This window comes from Benincasa hispida, chromosome 11, assembly GCF_027475165.1.
Source record: "Benincasa hispida cultivar pf3 chromosome 11, pf3_genome.v1.1, whole genome shotgun sequence".
Classification (NCBI taxonomy): domain Eukaryota; kingdom Viridiplantae; phylum Streptophyta; class Magnoliopsida; order Cucurbitales; family Cucurbitaceae; genus Benincasa; species Benincasa hispida.
In genome coordinates this window covers 41,019,905-41,035,665 of record NC_143488.1, presented here as the reverse complement: position 1 = coordinate 41,035,665, position 15,761 = coordinate 41,019,905, and the positions used below count along the sequence as shown (strand labels likewise).

The 15,761-nt window shown below is 29.4% G+C and overlaps 1 protein-coding gene across 1 annotated transcript; it reads right to left on the bottom strand.

Moving 5' to 3' along the window:
- Positions 1-381: 381 nt before the first annotated feature.
- On the bottom strand, positions 382-3,290 carry LOC120091922 (putative 2-oxoglutarate-dependent dioxygenase AOP1.2). Its single transcript, XM_039050091.2, has 3 exons — positions 2,858-3,290; positions 1,948-2,269; positions 382-809 (listed from the first exon to the last, which is right to left on the bottom strand). Exons 1-3 carry the CDS (start codon positions 3,223-3,225, stop codon positions 558-560), a joined length of 942 nt encoding a protein of 313 aa, XP_038906019.1. The 5' UTR covers positions 3,226-3,290; the 3' UTR covers positions 382-557.
- Between the last annotated feature and the right edge of the window lie 12,471 nt (positions 3,291-15,761).

Sequence of the window (15,761 nt, the reverse complement as noted above, 5' to 3'; positions counted from 1 at the left end):
ACAAAAACTCATCAAGGATAGAAGGAAATTTGCATCGAGCATTAAGTAGAAACATATCGAGCATCGAGGATTTGACAGAGTCATTCTCAGCCATTTCTTCATCTTCTCAGTGTTAATCTTCAGTAATTGGGCCTAGAGAAGATTGAATAACTCAACAGAAACAAAGAGATTTAACCCGTCACGTAAATATACTATTTTAGTTACCCTAGAGATTTAACCCGTCATGTAAATACCACTATTTTAGATAGAAATTTTCTTGATTGGTGGCAAAACCTAAGAACCTTCTTCAGAACCAAAACAAATGTCAAAGAGGAAAGTCAACATGAGCATTGCTTTACCTAGTTATGAATATATATATCAACAAATCAAAGAGGTCAAAAGTTCAATCATCATCTCTACACTCATATTATTAACTAAAAAACAGAAATTTGAAGACAACACACAAACAACGAAGACGAAATAAATTATATATTTAGTCCAAATACCAAAAGAAAAATACTCTTGAACCAAACTCTAGATACATATGCATGCATGTACAGAACCCCAAGATACATGTTTCAAGTTGCACCACAAAAAGTCTTGAGGGCAGATTGAGCTCTTTGGCCAGCTTCTGTATAATAGAACTGAAGAAACTCAACATGATCAAATGGGTTAAAGAGCAAAGGATGTTGCTCATCTACAAGCTCTTTTGGTGCTTTGATTATATAGCCTGCTTTTGGGATTGAGAATAGCCCAGCTGAGTACCTTGCTTCCCCTCCACTCATCATCACTCTATGATATGGAGAATGCAATCTTCCATTTGTCCATGCCTACATTAACAATAACAATCGTCGTCGTAATGTGATTGTCACTTAATTGAATTTTTCTAGGTGGTATGAAAATATTGATCTAAATACGTTAATAAATGTTCGAATAATGGATGATGCTTTTTACTTTACAACTCGTGTGGGTTGAAAATTTTTCGCATGGTAATATGTATCGGGTTCAATAATATTTTGTGGTCTCGTTTGATAATGTAGCAAAAAAGGAAAGGTTTATTTTTAGTTTTTCTTTAGATTCAAATTTGAATATTTTTTCTTATAAAGATAAAAGAAATGAAGAGAGAAGAAAAAGATTTTGAATTCTAATTTTGTTGTTTCCTTTTTAACATTTCATGTTTTTTTTAATCATTGCCATTATATTTTATTAACTTTCATTTCGATAGAGTTCTTTATTTGTGTTTTCTAATCAAAATAAGGGTGTTTTCAGAATACGTTTTCAAGTGTTTAATTTAAAAAAATAAGTATTTTGAAAAAAATTGAAGTGTGTGAATCACAAAATAATTTTTCAAATATATTTTAATCATTTTTTTTTTATCAAAAGTGTTTAAATAAAAATGAATTTTTTTAACAATACTTTTTTCTCAAGTCAATCTAAGCAAGATCCTAAATTAATATACACAAGTACGTATTTCCATGGTCTACATACCGCATAAATAAACAAAAAGACTGTCAAATTTAAACTTATTTATAGAAAAAATACCCATAAAAAAACTCAATATTACTCTTATTTAAAAATAATAATAATAATAAGTTAATAAATTTAGGAATTGAAACAAAATAAGCATAAAGCAACTCAAACAATTCTAAAAAACCAACGTCAATAATTACAATAAAAGTTGATGGACTAAAATAAAAATTTAGATTAAAAAAAATAAATCAAAAATTCCAACTAAACTTCAAAAAAAATTTGAAAGTTTTGTAGAACTATACTCTTGATAAAAAATAAAAAAAAAATTAAAAATTAAATTGCCAATAATTTATTTTTATTTTAATTAAAAAGAAACCTTTACAAAATGAATATCACAAAACAGAACAAACAAATCACAAACAAACAAAGAGCTTGAACATAAAACTAAAAACAAAACCACAATGAAAGAAAACAAATGATAACTAATAAGTTACTCACATGGAGGGAATCTCCAATCATTGCAACAAATGAGTTTGGGGAAGGTTGAAAGTTAATCCATTTGCCATCTTTGGTTTGTACCTGCAAACCTTCAACATGATTTTGATATAAAATGGTTACAATGTTCTTATCAGTGTGGGAATGAAGGCCAAGTTGTGTCTCATTGCTTTGAGGGCCTTTGTATTTCATTACTCTAAGAAGATAGTTTGTTGATTCCAAATGTTCCTCCAAGTATTTCTCAACTCCCAAACTCTCCAAAACCATCCTTCTCACCATTTGGTCTAGTTCTGATAATTGTTGTGAATAGGATTCTATCACTTTGCTGTCAAAAAGAGTTTTGGGACAAAAAAACCCTACTTAGAAGGGTCAAACAAAATCGAACATTGTTTAACTAAGCGACACTAAAAGTCTATCTAAAAAAGGTCGAAGTTGATGGGTGAAGGCAAGTTTAATATTATATCATCTAACACTCTCTCTAACTTATGAGCTTGAAACATGTGGAAGATCCAAGGGTTTGAACACAAAATCTCCTAGACAATCTGCTTTGATACCATCCTAAATCATTGATTGATCTAAAAATTTAAGTTGATGTGTGAAGGAAGATATAGTATTATATCATCCAATGCATTTTTCTATTGAAAGAGCAAAGGTATGTTTTCAAAAATTGAAAAACCAGTCAACTTGAGCATAGCTCACAACTAGTTAAGGCATATACACTCGACTAAGAAAGGTGGGATGTTTGAATCTCTCACACCCTATTTATTAAACTAAAAAAAGAAACAGTATACAAAAAATATGAATGTTACTAAACGAATCTTAATCTTAGAATTAACATGATTATAAATTCAAAAAATGAAAAAAAAATCAAAAGGAAAAAGAAAAAAGGTAACATTTGTATACATATACAAACCTAAAGGTTGAATTTCCTTGAGGCCACAAGATATTGGTGAAGCTTTGGACCTTTTCAGGTAGGGTGGAATCATCCACACCCATGCTTTCAAAAAGTGGAGCCAATGGGTATTGTCCAACATAGCCATGGAAGGGCTTTTTAGAAACATTTCTCAATTTGGTTTGCAAAGGAAGGTTGAAAAGCTCTTCAAGTGCTTCAAACAAACCCTTCCTAACCTCAAGAGGCACTTTGTCAAATGAGGCTTCAAAGCAACCAAATTCCTCAAGTGCTTCCTTCACTTGTGCTTTTACCATTTCCCATTTGGGACTCCCTAATTCTAAGTTGGAAAAATCAATTGAGGGAAGCTTGAGAGAGGTTTCACTATCCATTCCTTTTTACACTCTTTTCTTCCTTCTAATTTCTAAGTGTTTGGTGGGGAGGGTGTGAGGAGAAAGTGGTTGCTTTTGCCTCCTTTTATACAGCTCATAATTGCTACAATAATTAATTAATTGTAAATTTGAGATTATTTTAAACAAAAATCATGATTTGATGAGATTGCTATATGTTGATCTAGGAGTTTTGAAGATTTGCACATCCTAAAAATTTTGTTATAAAAATCAAAGTCGAAATAGTGTCTATAGACTTAATTTTCAACAACAAAAATAAAAAAATAAAATAGTTATCAAACGACCTCCATATTTTGTTTCCATTAAATGATAGTGATCAAATGAGACAGAGTGGTCCAAGAAATGAATTGATTAACTATTTCCACCATGTACAATGATGTCAAATCTTTGAATTTAATTAACAAATTGTAACTAAAATACACATTATTTTGGGGTTATATATATGAGGTTGCTTCTAATTTAATTTTTTAATATAAAGTTTGCCTTTAATTAGGAATGGCTTCTTCGTCCCTAGTTTTCTTGCTCTCGTTTAAAATTTCTTGTCCCTACAAAATTTGGTGGTTATTCATGAAGAATTTACAAGGACTGGATTTTCAGCAGTGATTTATTCTTTATTTGATTATTTAAAAAAGAAAAAAAATTAATGAATTCTTTTTAAAAAAATTAATTCAATAATTAACTTTCTTTTAAATTTTCCTTTAAAATATTAATTCTTTCTAGAGAATTTTCATTCCTAATCGAAACAAAATAATATTAAATATCAAATTATGTATTTATATAGTTCAAATGTCCAATCATATAGTATGAATATATTAAATTATTTTCTAACTGCTCCTTTCCCCATTTCGACATTTTTCAACTAAACATTTGGCATCCCTCGCATCTCTACTTTTAACTCTCTGCATCAAATTAGTTATTCTAAAACTAAAACACACGAAGTTTTAACATCATCTTTGTCAATAATCTGATTCAATATATAGTTGGCCTTTTATATATGCTGTGGTCCTTGAATTTCTTTTTCCTCTTTTCTTTTTTATATCAAAATAATGTTTTTTAATAAAATTAAATAAGATAAAGAACAGGGACAGCCCCCAAATTATTGATACATTTGATTATCTGATCTTTCCACAGCATCACCAATCACGTTATATAATAATAATAATAATAATGTTATACACATTTACGATTTTTCTCCGTCAACAATACGTGGATGAGAGATCGACTCTCAAATTTCAAGATTGATAGCACAAATTTATGTCAATTGTACCATGTTCATGTTGGTCACAACTATGACTTTGGTGCCAAATTTGAGTAATTCATGTGCATTGGACATAAATCATATAATTCAAGTTCAGATTTTTTTTGGCAAAGTGTGGAAATTCCACATGGTAGATATTGTATTTTGTCGGGTCTATTTTTTATTTTGTATATATTTTCATTTTATGTATTCTCTGAATTCTCTTATTGTCAATATCAAATAAAAAGGTAATTGGAATTGATAATATTTTCAGAGATAATAACTAAATTTCTGTTTAATAATTATTTAGCTTTTGTTTTTTTTTTTTTTTTTTTTTTTTTTTGAAGATTAAACTTATAGACATTAATTTCATCTTGGAATTTCTTCTTTTTTTTATATATTTTTTACCAATGATTAAAAAACTAAGCAAATATTTGAAAACTAAAATATAGCTTTTAAAAACTTGTTTTTCTTTTTGGAATTTAGCTAAGAATCCAACCACTAAATTTAAGAAAAATGCAAATCATGGTAAGAATTTGGGAGGAAGATGGGCTTAATTTTCTAAACCCAAATACCAAAAACGAAATGGTTATCAAACGAAGCCTAAATGTGTAGCAATATTTTTAAAAAATTGCAAATGTAGCAAAGTCTATCAATGATAGACTTCTATCATGATAGACTCTTACCAATGATATAGTCTATCAACTCCTACCAGCAATATAGTCTATCACTTGTAGATTATCTAAATTTTTTTGTATTTGTAAATTCGTTTACATTATGCTATATCTGCTAATACTTAGGCTCAATTGCTATATTTGCAACTGCCCTCAATAAAAATATAGAAGAAAACTAATAGCAATAAGATTTAAATCCAAGAAATTTGAATAGAATATTGTTAGGAATGCGACCAAAGTCTCACATAGTTAGATAACGGGAGGATCATGGGTATATAAGGGATGACAACTATCCCCATTGGGATGAGGCCTTTTGGGTAAAACCAAAAACAAAGCTATGAGGGTTTATGTCCAAAGTGGATAATATCATACCATTATCGAGATAGTTTGGAGGGTCGTTGTCTCCATCGAGTAGTATCAAAGTCATGCACCTAACTTAGCCATATCGGTAGAACCCTCGAGTGTTGAACAAAGATGTATAGTGGAGCCTTAGAAGTAGTCATAATGTGATCCATGGTTGAACTCAATTGGGTGTGCTCGGGTGAAGAGGATCTAGCCTAGATAAGAGTTAGACGGATGGATGACTATTTGAGCGGAGGCTTGGTAGTCCTTACTTCGAGGGGAGGATTATTGGAAATGCAATCAAAGTCCCACATTAGTTAGATAAGGGGAGGATCATGGGTAAATAAGGGATGACAACTATCTCTACTAGGATGAGGCATTTTGAGGAGAAATCAAAAGCAAAGTCATGAGACTTTATGCCAAAGTGAACAATATCATACCATTGTGGAGATAATTGGATGGTCGTTGTCCCATCAACGAATATAATTTTTCATTTTCTTATTTTCTCTCATACACTCTCTCGGTTATGGAATTTTCCTCGTTCACCCCAACAAATCTCTCTCGTCTCTTAATTTTCAAAAACTTTCCTCGTCATATCTCCATCTTTCCATTTTTCTCTCTACTATTTCTCTCATCATCTTCTTTCGCGCTCTCTCCCTCAATTTTTCTCCCACGAGATCTCTCTCTTTCCTTCTCTCACACACATGATTAGTAGTAGTATTTTTTGTGGAGCTTTATTAATTTGTTAGTTGAATAATAAAAGATTAAATTTCGTAATGTGTTGTAGAATACTAACATATTTTCTACACACAAATGTTTGTCAAACTCAAATCTAAATTTACATCTTTAGCGACGGCTCTGAAACTCTTTTATTTTAATAAAGACGTTGGCCACTCCGCATGGCCACATGATTTTAAAAGCAAAATAAATCATATTGTAAATCCTAACTACTACCCTCATGAATTATTGCAAGAAAATTTATTTTAGACTTTTTTTCTATATTTTCTATGTTCTAATTTTGAAATAAAAATATCATTTTAAAATATTATCTCTCTACAATCATATGTATAAGACAAGGTCACATATGATTTGGGCTCCTTTTTTGGATTGCATTTCTAAGTGTAAAAGTATTATATATGACCAACTTTTAGATTTAGTTCCAAAAATCTAGCACTTTCCTTGTTTGCAAATCTCAAATTTATCCCTTGCATATTCATGTTTTTTTCACATTTGATCTCCAATGAAATTTTGACTACTTCAATTTTTTGTAATAGTTATTTTTAAATTTTTATCAAATAATTTAGAATAAACAAGATTAGTTACCATTTAAATCATATAATGTTTTAATAAAGTAAATTAAAATAAATTCTAAACTAAATATCACTACAGAAATAATCGATTGAGACATCAATAACTACCGAACATTATAACTAATTTTTACCCAACAATGTAACTAGGCTTTTGTAACTTTTATACCCGACACTGTAACTAGTTTCTACCAAACCCTAAATTTAACTAGTTTCTACCAAACCCTAAATTTACTATGGTCCATATGATTAAATCACATCAATTTAATATTAATTAATTAAAAATGAAAACATATCAAACAATATTCTACTTCATTTCACAATTGATTTATTTAAAAATGCAACGGCGAGTAATTACAAACTAAAAGTCTTACATTAATCATATGCACCTAAGTTATATCAATTTAAGCCTAACCTAAATATTAAATTTTGAGGCATTTATGGATAGAAGATTTGAATTTTTATCTCAACATTTGCAATCTTATATATTTGATAAAGGATATGAAAAAAAAAAATTTGTTTTAATTATTATCGCATATTTGTATACTTTTAGTTGGGCCAAACCACTCTACTGTTTTTGTTATTAGTTTCAAAATATTCTAGAAATATATTTAACATGAAATTAAAATTTAAAAATTTTGTGGTCCGCATGATTTGGTGCATTAAGATATTGGTTTGGACTAAAGTGAAGGAATATTACGTTTGACATTATTTGATGGTGGGGATTTGGATGCTTTTCCTATTGGCAAAATAAATGAACTTTCTTGCGTTGATTGATAAAATAAATATTTATATTAAAAAAATAGTTTTCAAATATAGAAAAATGAACCAATTTATTTAGAAATATAACAAAATATCATTGTCTATCGATGATAGACACTAGAGACATCTATCCGTTAGACATCTATCAGTATTGTCAGTGATAGACACAGATAGATATATATTTATCAATTTTGTCATCTATAGAAAGTGACATTTTACTATATTTAATTATATTTTCAATAATCATTTAGAACAATTATCCTACAAGAATTAGAAAGAATTAAAAGAAATAATTATTTATTTATCAAATAAATAATTTTTTATTTGTCATTAAATATCATAATTGTGATTTCAAGAAGCTAGATGTCAAGTACAAGGATACGTTTAAATTTATAAAGCATGTTTTTCATAATTCAACTTTACGTGATTTATGAATGAAAAATTGTCTATATAGGAAGCTCCACAAATTCTTTTCCTTGTTAATTCGATTTTTTATGTTTTTAGTATTTGTTAATTCGAGTCTTTACTGTGTTTTATGATCTATTTTTAGATCTAACTAGGAAAAATCTAAGTTATAAATTTAAAAAGTTTATAATAAAGGTCTACAAACTTTCAAAGTCAAAAGATAGTTGAAGTAAATTTAAGAACATGTTTGGGAGTGATGATTGAAGTAGTGATCTTACAAAAAGAGATTTAGGTATAATCAATTTTTATAGAATCATATATGTTTGGTTCCAAACTCTTAAAAGTGTTTTGATTTTAGAGTCACCAAATTACTAAAAATGGTATAGGTCAACATTTGTATGGACAAATAGGAGGTTTCCAAGTACATGTCCAAGTACTTATTAAGAAAATTGGAGGAAAATAGTAAAATCGGGGTGCCTTTTGATTTTTGTCAAAAAAAAAAAACAAAAATAATAAGATTTTTGGCAAAAGAGTGCCGCCCACATGACATATATTTATTTAGTTCTCAAATTGCCCCTGGTATGGTCGATTAACAATTTTTTTTCGAATATTGTGTAATTGTTATACCGTGTATAAATTCTCAATAGAAATACAGTGTAAATAGAATCGTCTGTTATGAGACCGTGTATCAATTCTCAATAGAAATATAGTGTAAATATAATCGTTGGCTACGAGACTTCAATCTAACATATTCAAGAGATAAAGTACTAGATTTTTCTCCAAGTTTAAAATTTGAATTGACGGTTTCATATCTATTTTAATTTTATTTAACCACTTTGCAAAAATATACAAAATTAATAAATCTTTAATTTGTTTTATCATCATTTTGATTTTAATTTATAATATATATTTAGATTTTACATTATTTTATTCGTTTTTTATTATTTTAAATTTGGATTAAAAAAATTTATCCTTATTAGGATTTTATTCAATATTCTATCTATATTATCATCTTACAAACTATATATTTTATTTAAATTTTATCATTTTTATATTTTGTTAATCATCTATCCATTATCATCTTATTATATTATTATACCATTAATTTGTCTTTTTGAAAAAGGAATAGGCATTCACTTTTGTAATCTTGTTATTTATGCTATGCCTCTACGAGTTAGCTTCTTTCATAGTTTTTGTGGTTGATGGAGTTATAAATACAGTGTAATTGTCGAAGTTTAAATGAAAATAAAATTATGAATAAGTGTAATTGTAAATAAACGAGTTCTCTTCCTAATTTATCTCCCCCGAATTATATTTGAAATTAGATTTTATCTAGCTACTTATCAAATTAATTACAATGAACAAAAAAAACTTCCTGATTTTTCTCTCCAATTTATATTTGAATTTATCTTTTATTATCAAATTTGATTTTATCTAACTAACTTTCAATTTGTTTACATATTTGTTACAAATTCAATTGTATCTAAATATTTGTTCATTATTCTATACATATTGTTATCAAATTAATTTGATCTTTTTTATCATATTTTCGATGTTTACAGTTTTTCATATAGAAATACATAAAAATGGCTTGTTGTACTTAAAAGGAAACATATGAATGAGAATTAAACTTTAAATGTTTAAGACACATGTTTGTATATATAAATATTTTTTTTTTCTAGGATTGTTTTCAAATATAAGAAAATGAACCAAAATATTTACAATTAATAGCAAAATATCATAATCTATCTTGATAGACCGCAATAGCCAACAATAGATTACTATCATATAGACATATATAATAGTCTATGGCTATCTATCACTGTCTATTGCAGGCTACTTTGCTATTATTTGTAAATATTTTTAATAGCTTTGTCATTTAAAGTAATTTTTCTATTTTGTATTCAGATTATTATTATTGTTATCATCATCATCATCGTGAACATTATTATTAATATTAAAATAAGATAATAAAAAACCCTAAATCTCATCTTTTTCATCTTCTTCATTTAGCTGTCCCCAAAATTTCTTTTTCTCCTTTTCAATCTCATGTCTACAATAGTAGGTTCAACAACCCTTTTTTGAATTCCATCGTCCTGGCTACTTTTGACAACAACCCTTGCCAAGTCGCCGACCCTTTTCGTTCACACACATGTTTACTGCTTCTGTTTTTATTTTGAACATTGTTTTCAACAATGATGGGTTGATAGTGTTTAAAGTTGGCTTTCAAAATCCTATGAGTAAAATGGTCACGTTGAATAAAGATGATAAAACTCTTTACAACTATTTTGGTGTCAAACGCAATCATATTTCCAATAGTTTCATTGTTCTGAAGTTGCAATTCTTTCAAATACTTATTTGCTAACAACAACTTCACTGCTACAATCAACTTTGCTCTTTCTCACCTTGGAGGAAGTTCATCACTATAGACATCCATATAAACAACCATATGTTTCTAATGACCCCAATCACCTTCCCTCACATGCACACTTCTATAGGCAACTAGAAGCGTTAAGGACCATATTGAGTGATTTTTAATTTTTGCTTCTAGAATGTTTAAGTACTATGTATTTGAGGTTCTAAAATGTTTAGGGAGAGTATATTTGTGCTATTCAAGTTGTTTTTGAAGCAATATATCTTTGTATTCTTATTTGCATTTAATTTTATTAGTTTAGGGTAGTTTTGTCATTTACTAATCAGTATTTTCTATTATATAATTTCGTTTTGCTACTTTTATAACTTTGAATCCTTGTCATTTTGCTAAGTGAAACTTTAAAATTTGCTATTTCTCTTGTCAGCCTTATGTATTACTTATTGGGTTGTACAGTCATTAGTTGTTTGTAATCCACAAATCATTCATAATGTCTAGAATTTTTGCATTATAATTAATTTTAGTTTCAAATAAAGTTATCAATAGACAGTTATATCTCTATAAAACAAAAACAAAAAAAAAATTATATATAATTGCTTGAGATACACAATAACTTATTTTCAAGTTTTGAAGGTTTATAAAATTTAAAAAATAATAAACAAATTAAAAAAATGAAGCACCTATTTGTATTCAATATTAAAAATAAAAATCTTAATTTAGATTTAATATCAGTACAGTTATTATTTTTTAACTTAAAATCTAAAAAAAAAATGTTTAGATACATAACCTTGTTTCTATTGAAGAAAAAAAATTAAGGGTTCGTAAAAGATTATCAAATAAATTATATGTTGTTTTTTAAAAATATTTAATTGCATTTTAAAATAATTAATCATAAAACAATTATACTATATGTTTTTAAAATTACGAAGTCTTATTTTATTTGTTAAAAAATATTGAACATTCATGCAATTAAATTCGAAGGAAAAACTCTAAATAGTTTATTAGTTATACACTACAAGAATTTTTACTTGTTCCAATATTTCTTTTCTGACGTATACATTTTCGTTGGCATAGGTGTATTTATCTCGACTAAAATTTAATGCATTGGCCAAAATAGAGTAATGTGCACATTTTTTAAAAAAAAAAATTATGCCAATGAAAATTGGAACTTTTTCCGACAAAAATATGTGTGGGGAAAAGTCTTTAAAAACCCTTTTTTTCTTTTCCCCTCAATTTTTTCCTCTCCCCCCCCCGTTTCCCTTCCTTTTCGTCCCCCCTCCCCCCTTCCCTTCCGCTCCCCTCCCCCTGTTTCCCTTCTCTTTCGTCCCCCTCCCAATTTCTCTTTTCCCTTCCTTCCCCACCCCCACCCCCACAAATTCGCCCCCCTCCCCCTCTCCCCCCATTCCCTATTATTTTCCCTTTTCCCCTCCAATTTTTTTTACACAAACGGTCACCGCTCCAACACCAAATGCCAATGCACGTTGTTGCACATACTGGTTGGTTCTTCTTCTCATTGCTTTTTTCTAATAAATGTTATTCGTATGTTGTGTTTGTGTTACTATTTTGATAAAGGGTTTTGTTTCATATTGGAATTAGGATATTCATTTGTTTATGAATGAAACTGTTATTCTATCTTTGGTTTGTATATGGATGGATATAATGAAGGATGAATTATTTGTGTATTTTGGTTTTAATTTTGTAAATGAGATTCATTTGTTAATATTGAAGTTTAATCTTTGCTTTTTATGGATATAATATACTTTAAGTTTTAAAATGGAATTGCTAAGGATGTTTAAAGCAAATTAACTAAATTTCACACTTTTTACTTGATAGTGTTAAATCATCGACTGACCCAAAAACTTAAGTTGATAGGTAAAGGTAAATTTGATATTATATCATCTAAAAAAACTCTAGTAAAAAGTCGTTTTGTTTGATGGATTAAAAAGATTGTGAGGAAAAATGAAAACTATAAAAAAAAATTAGAAAATGGAAAACATTTGATCATTTAGCTTCATTTATTTAGCTTTTATAAATAAAGGTTCACAATCGTAAATATTTGACCCTTTTTCCTTACTAATGTTCTCGTCACATGCTTGATGCAGACCAACCCTTCTATAAAGTAAGAAGGAAGAAATATAGTGATTTCTCTCTTGTTCTCATTATAAAGGCTAAAACTTAGAGATATTGGAGTATCTCCTTCATATAGCCAAAACTTAGACATGCTTTGTTCATTTGATTAAACGATGAATAAGGATTGGATTAAACTTCGAGATAGATTCCCAAGAGAGTATATTGGCGGAGTTGCACAATTCATGGAAGTGGCAAAGTGACATGTAAATGGAGAGGGAAAAACGAGATGCCCATGTAAAAATTGTCAAAATTCAATGTCTCAGACATTAGATGGAGTAGAACGACATTTTATTTGCTAATGGAATATCACCTACATATAGTCAATGGATTTAACATGAAGAACCGGTAAATTTAACTCAATTTCAAAGAGTCAGGACTCATTTAGCTCCTTCAACGGATGATGGATTAAGAGAAGAACCTATTGAACATAATGATGATGATGAGTTGTTCAATCTTTTAAATGATTTGCAAGGACCGATGAGAGAAGGGGCATATGATGAAGATGAAGAAGACTTTGGAGATGAAATGTCTGAGATCATCGAACAAAGAGATACTTCAAACATTTTTTAGGGGTTGATGGATGAAGCACGTAACCCATTGTACCATAGTTGTACAAAATTTTCCTTATTGAACTTCTTAGTGAGATTGATGCATATTAAGGTTTTTAATAATTGGAGTAACAAATCCTTCGATAAGTTACTAGATTTTTAGAACAGTGTCTTTCCAACTGGTGCATGCAAACCTAGTTCTTTTTATGAAGCCAAGAGGAAATTATGTGACCTAGGACTGGGATATGATTCTATTTATGCTTGCAAGTACAACTGCATTTTATTTTGGAAAAGATATTTTAATTGTCAAAATTGTCCAATGTGTGGTGAGTCTCGATACAAAATAAAGGACGGCAAGCATAAGAAGATCCAAAACAAAATTTTACATCATTTTCCATTAATACCAAGGTTAAAGCAATTGTTTTCATCAAAACACATTGCTTCTGAGATGTGATGGCATAAGGATAAACGAGTTGAAACCAATGGTCTGTTGCAACATTCAGTTGATGTTGAAGGTGAAAATGTTTTGATAGAGAGTTTCCTGAATTTGTTTCAGACCCAAGGAATGTTTGGTTAGCCTTGGCTTCCGATGGATTTAATTAATTTAGGAATATGAGTACTGCATATAGCATATGGCTCGCGATGCTTGTTCTTTACAATTTTCCACCATGGAAGTGTATGAAAGAATCTAATTTTTTCATGTCTTTACTTATACCAGGACCAAAGTCTCCTGGAAAAGAAATTGACGTCTATTTACAACTACTGATTGAAGAGTTGAAAGAGTTATGGAACAATGGTGTGCGCACTTACAATTGCATGAGTGAAGGGTTCTTTTAGTTACGTGCATGTTTGTTGTGGACCATTAATGACTTTCCTGCATACAGGGACTTGTCAGGATGGAGTACCAAAGGTTATCAAACATGTCCCATTTATAAATAAGATAGATCATCATTTGAGATAAGAGGAAAAATCTTTTTCATGGGTCATCGATGTTATCTTCCAGTAATAAATGGAGATGAGATCCTAGAACAAGTCAATACACTAAACTTTCCAGTACTAAGTAAGCATTCATCCGAACGAGATAAGAAAAGAAAAATGACTATTAATTGGAAATAATTATATTTTTTGAGCTCTCATACTGGTCCAAACTAATGTTACGACATAAGTTAGATGTCATGCATATTGAAAAAAACATATGTGATAGCTTGCTTGAGACTTTGATGAATATTGAAGGAAAAATGAAAGACACGACAAATGCCCGTTTGGATATTTTGAAGGACTTACACTTACAAAAAGAATGATCTAAATTTATAAAACCACATGCGGCATATACTTTTACGACAAGTGAGAAGATAGGTTTTTGTAAGTTCTTGAAATCAGTTAAGTTTCCAGACGAGTTTGCCTCAAATATATTTGCCTCAAATATATCACGATGTGTTAGTGTGAATGATGGAAAATTATGGAGATTAAAGACTCACGACTTTCATATTCTACTCCAGCAACTTATTCCTATTGGTGTTCGAGCATACTTATGAAAGGATATGTATACACCTATTGTGGAGCTATGTAAGTTTTTTCGTGATTTATATGCGAAAGTAATATGTATCATAGACTTGGACCGGTTGCAATCATATATTGTACTCATATTATGTAAGTTTGAAAAAAAAATTCCACCGGATTTTTTTTATGTAATAGTTCATCTTGCTGTTCACTTGCCTTATGAAGCAAAGATCATTGGTCCAGTTACGTATAGTTGGATGTACCCTATTGAGAGAAGCTTACGAACCTTGAAACAATACATAAGAAACAAAGCTCGTCCCGAGGGTTCAATAGTAGAAGGATTTATCATGAAAGAATCTTTGACTTTTTGTTCCATGTATCTATCTGGAATAGAAACTAGATTCAATAGAGAGCCACATAATGATGATTCAATTCTCCATGGCCCAAGTTGTGGAGATTTTGATGTGTTTAGGTAAAATGTACGACCATTAGGGGGGTCAATTGCGAAGACGCTAATTGAAAATTAGAAACGAATGACACATTGATATGTATTGAACAACAGCTCTAAGATAACGTCTTATCATAGGTATGTTTCAGATCCTATATGTTTAGTTAATATCCTTAGTTTTCAAAGTCGATATTACATCTAATATTAAATTTATGACTAAGGAACATTTTAGACTGATTCATACTCAATCAGATACAACATCATAATTATCTCAAAGGCATCAATCAAAATTTCCTACTTGGTTCAAAGATCATGTAAGTATATTTCTTCAATTAGATATTTAAACATCAATAATGAGTTAAAAAAATATTGAGTTTCAATAATCCGTTAAATATTAATAGGTTTACTCACTACATCAAAGAGGAGAAACATTTGATGATCTTTACTCAATATCACTTGGTCCTTCTAATCAGGTCTGCTCTTACAATGGTTGCATCGTCAATGGAGTTCGTTTGCACTATATTGATCGTGACAATAAAAGATCAACTCAAAATAGTGGCATCATGGTGCCTGGAGAAACAGGAGTTGAAACTAATTGCTATGGTATACTAGTTAATGTAGTGGACTTAGAATATAGCAATGGAAGACGTGTGATACTTTTCAAATATAAGTGGTTTGACACAGACCCTAAGAAAAATAAAGTATATGATAGGATTTAGGGTTCATGTCAATAAATACATCTCATTATTGGTATACAGATGAGCCCTTCATCTTTGCAACTCAAGTCAAACAAG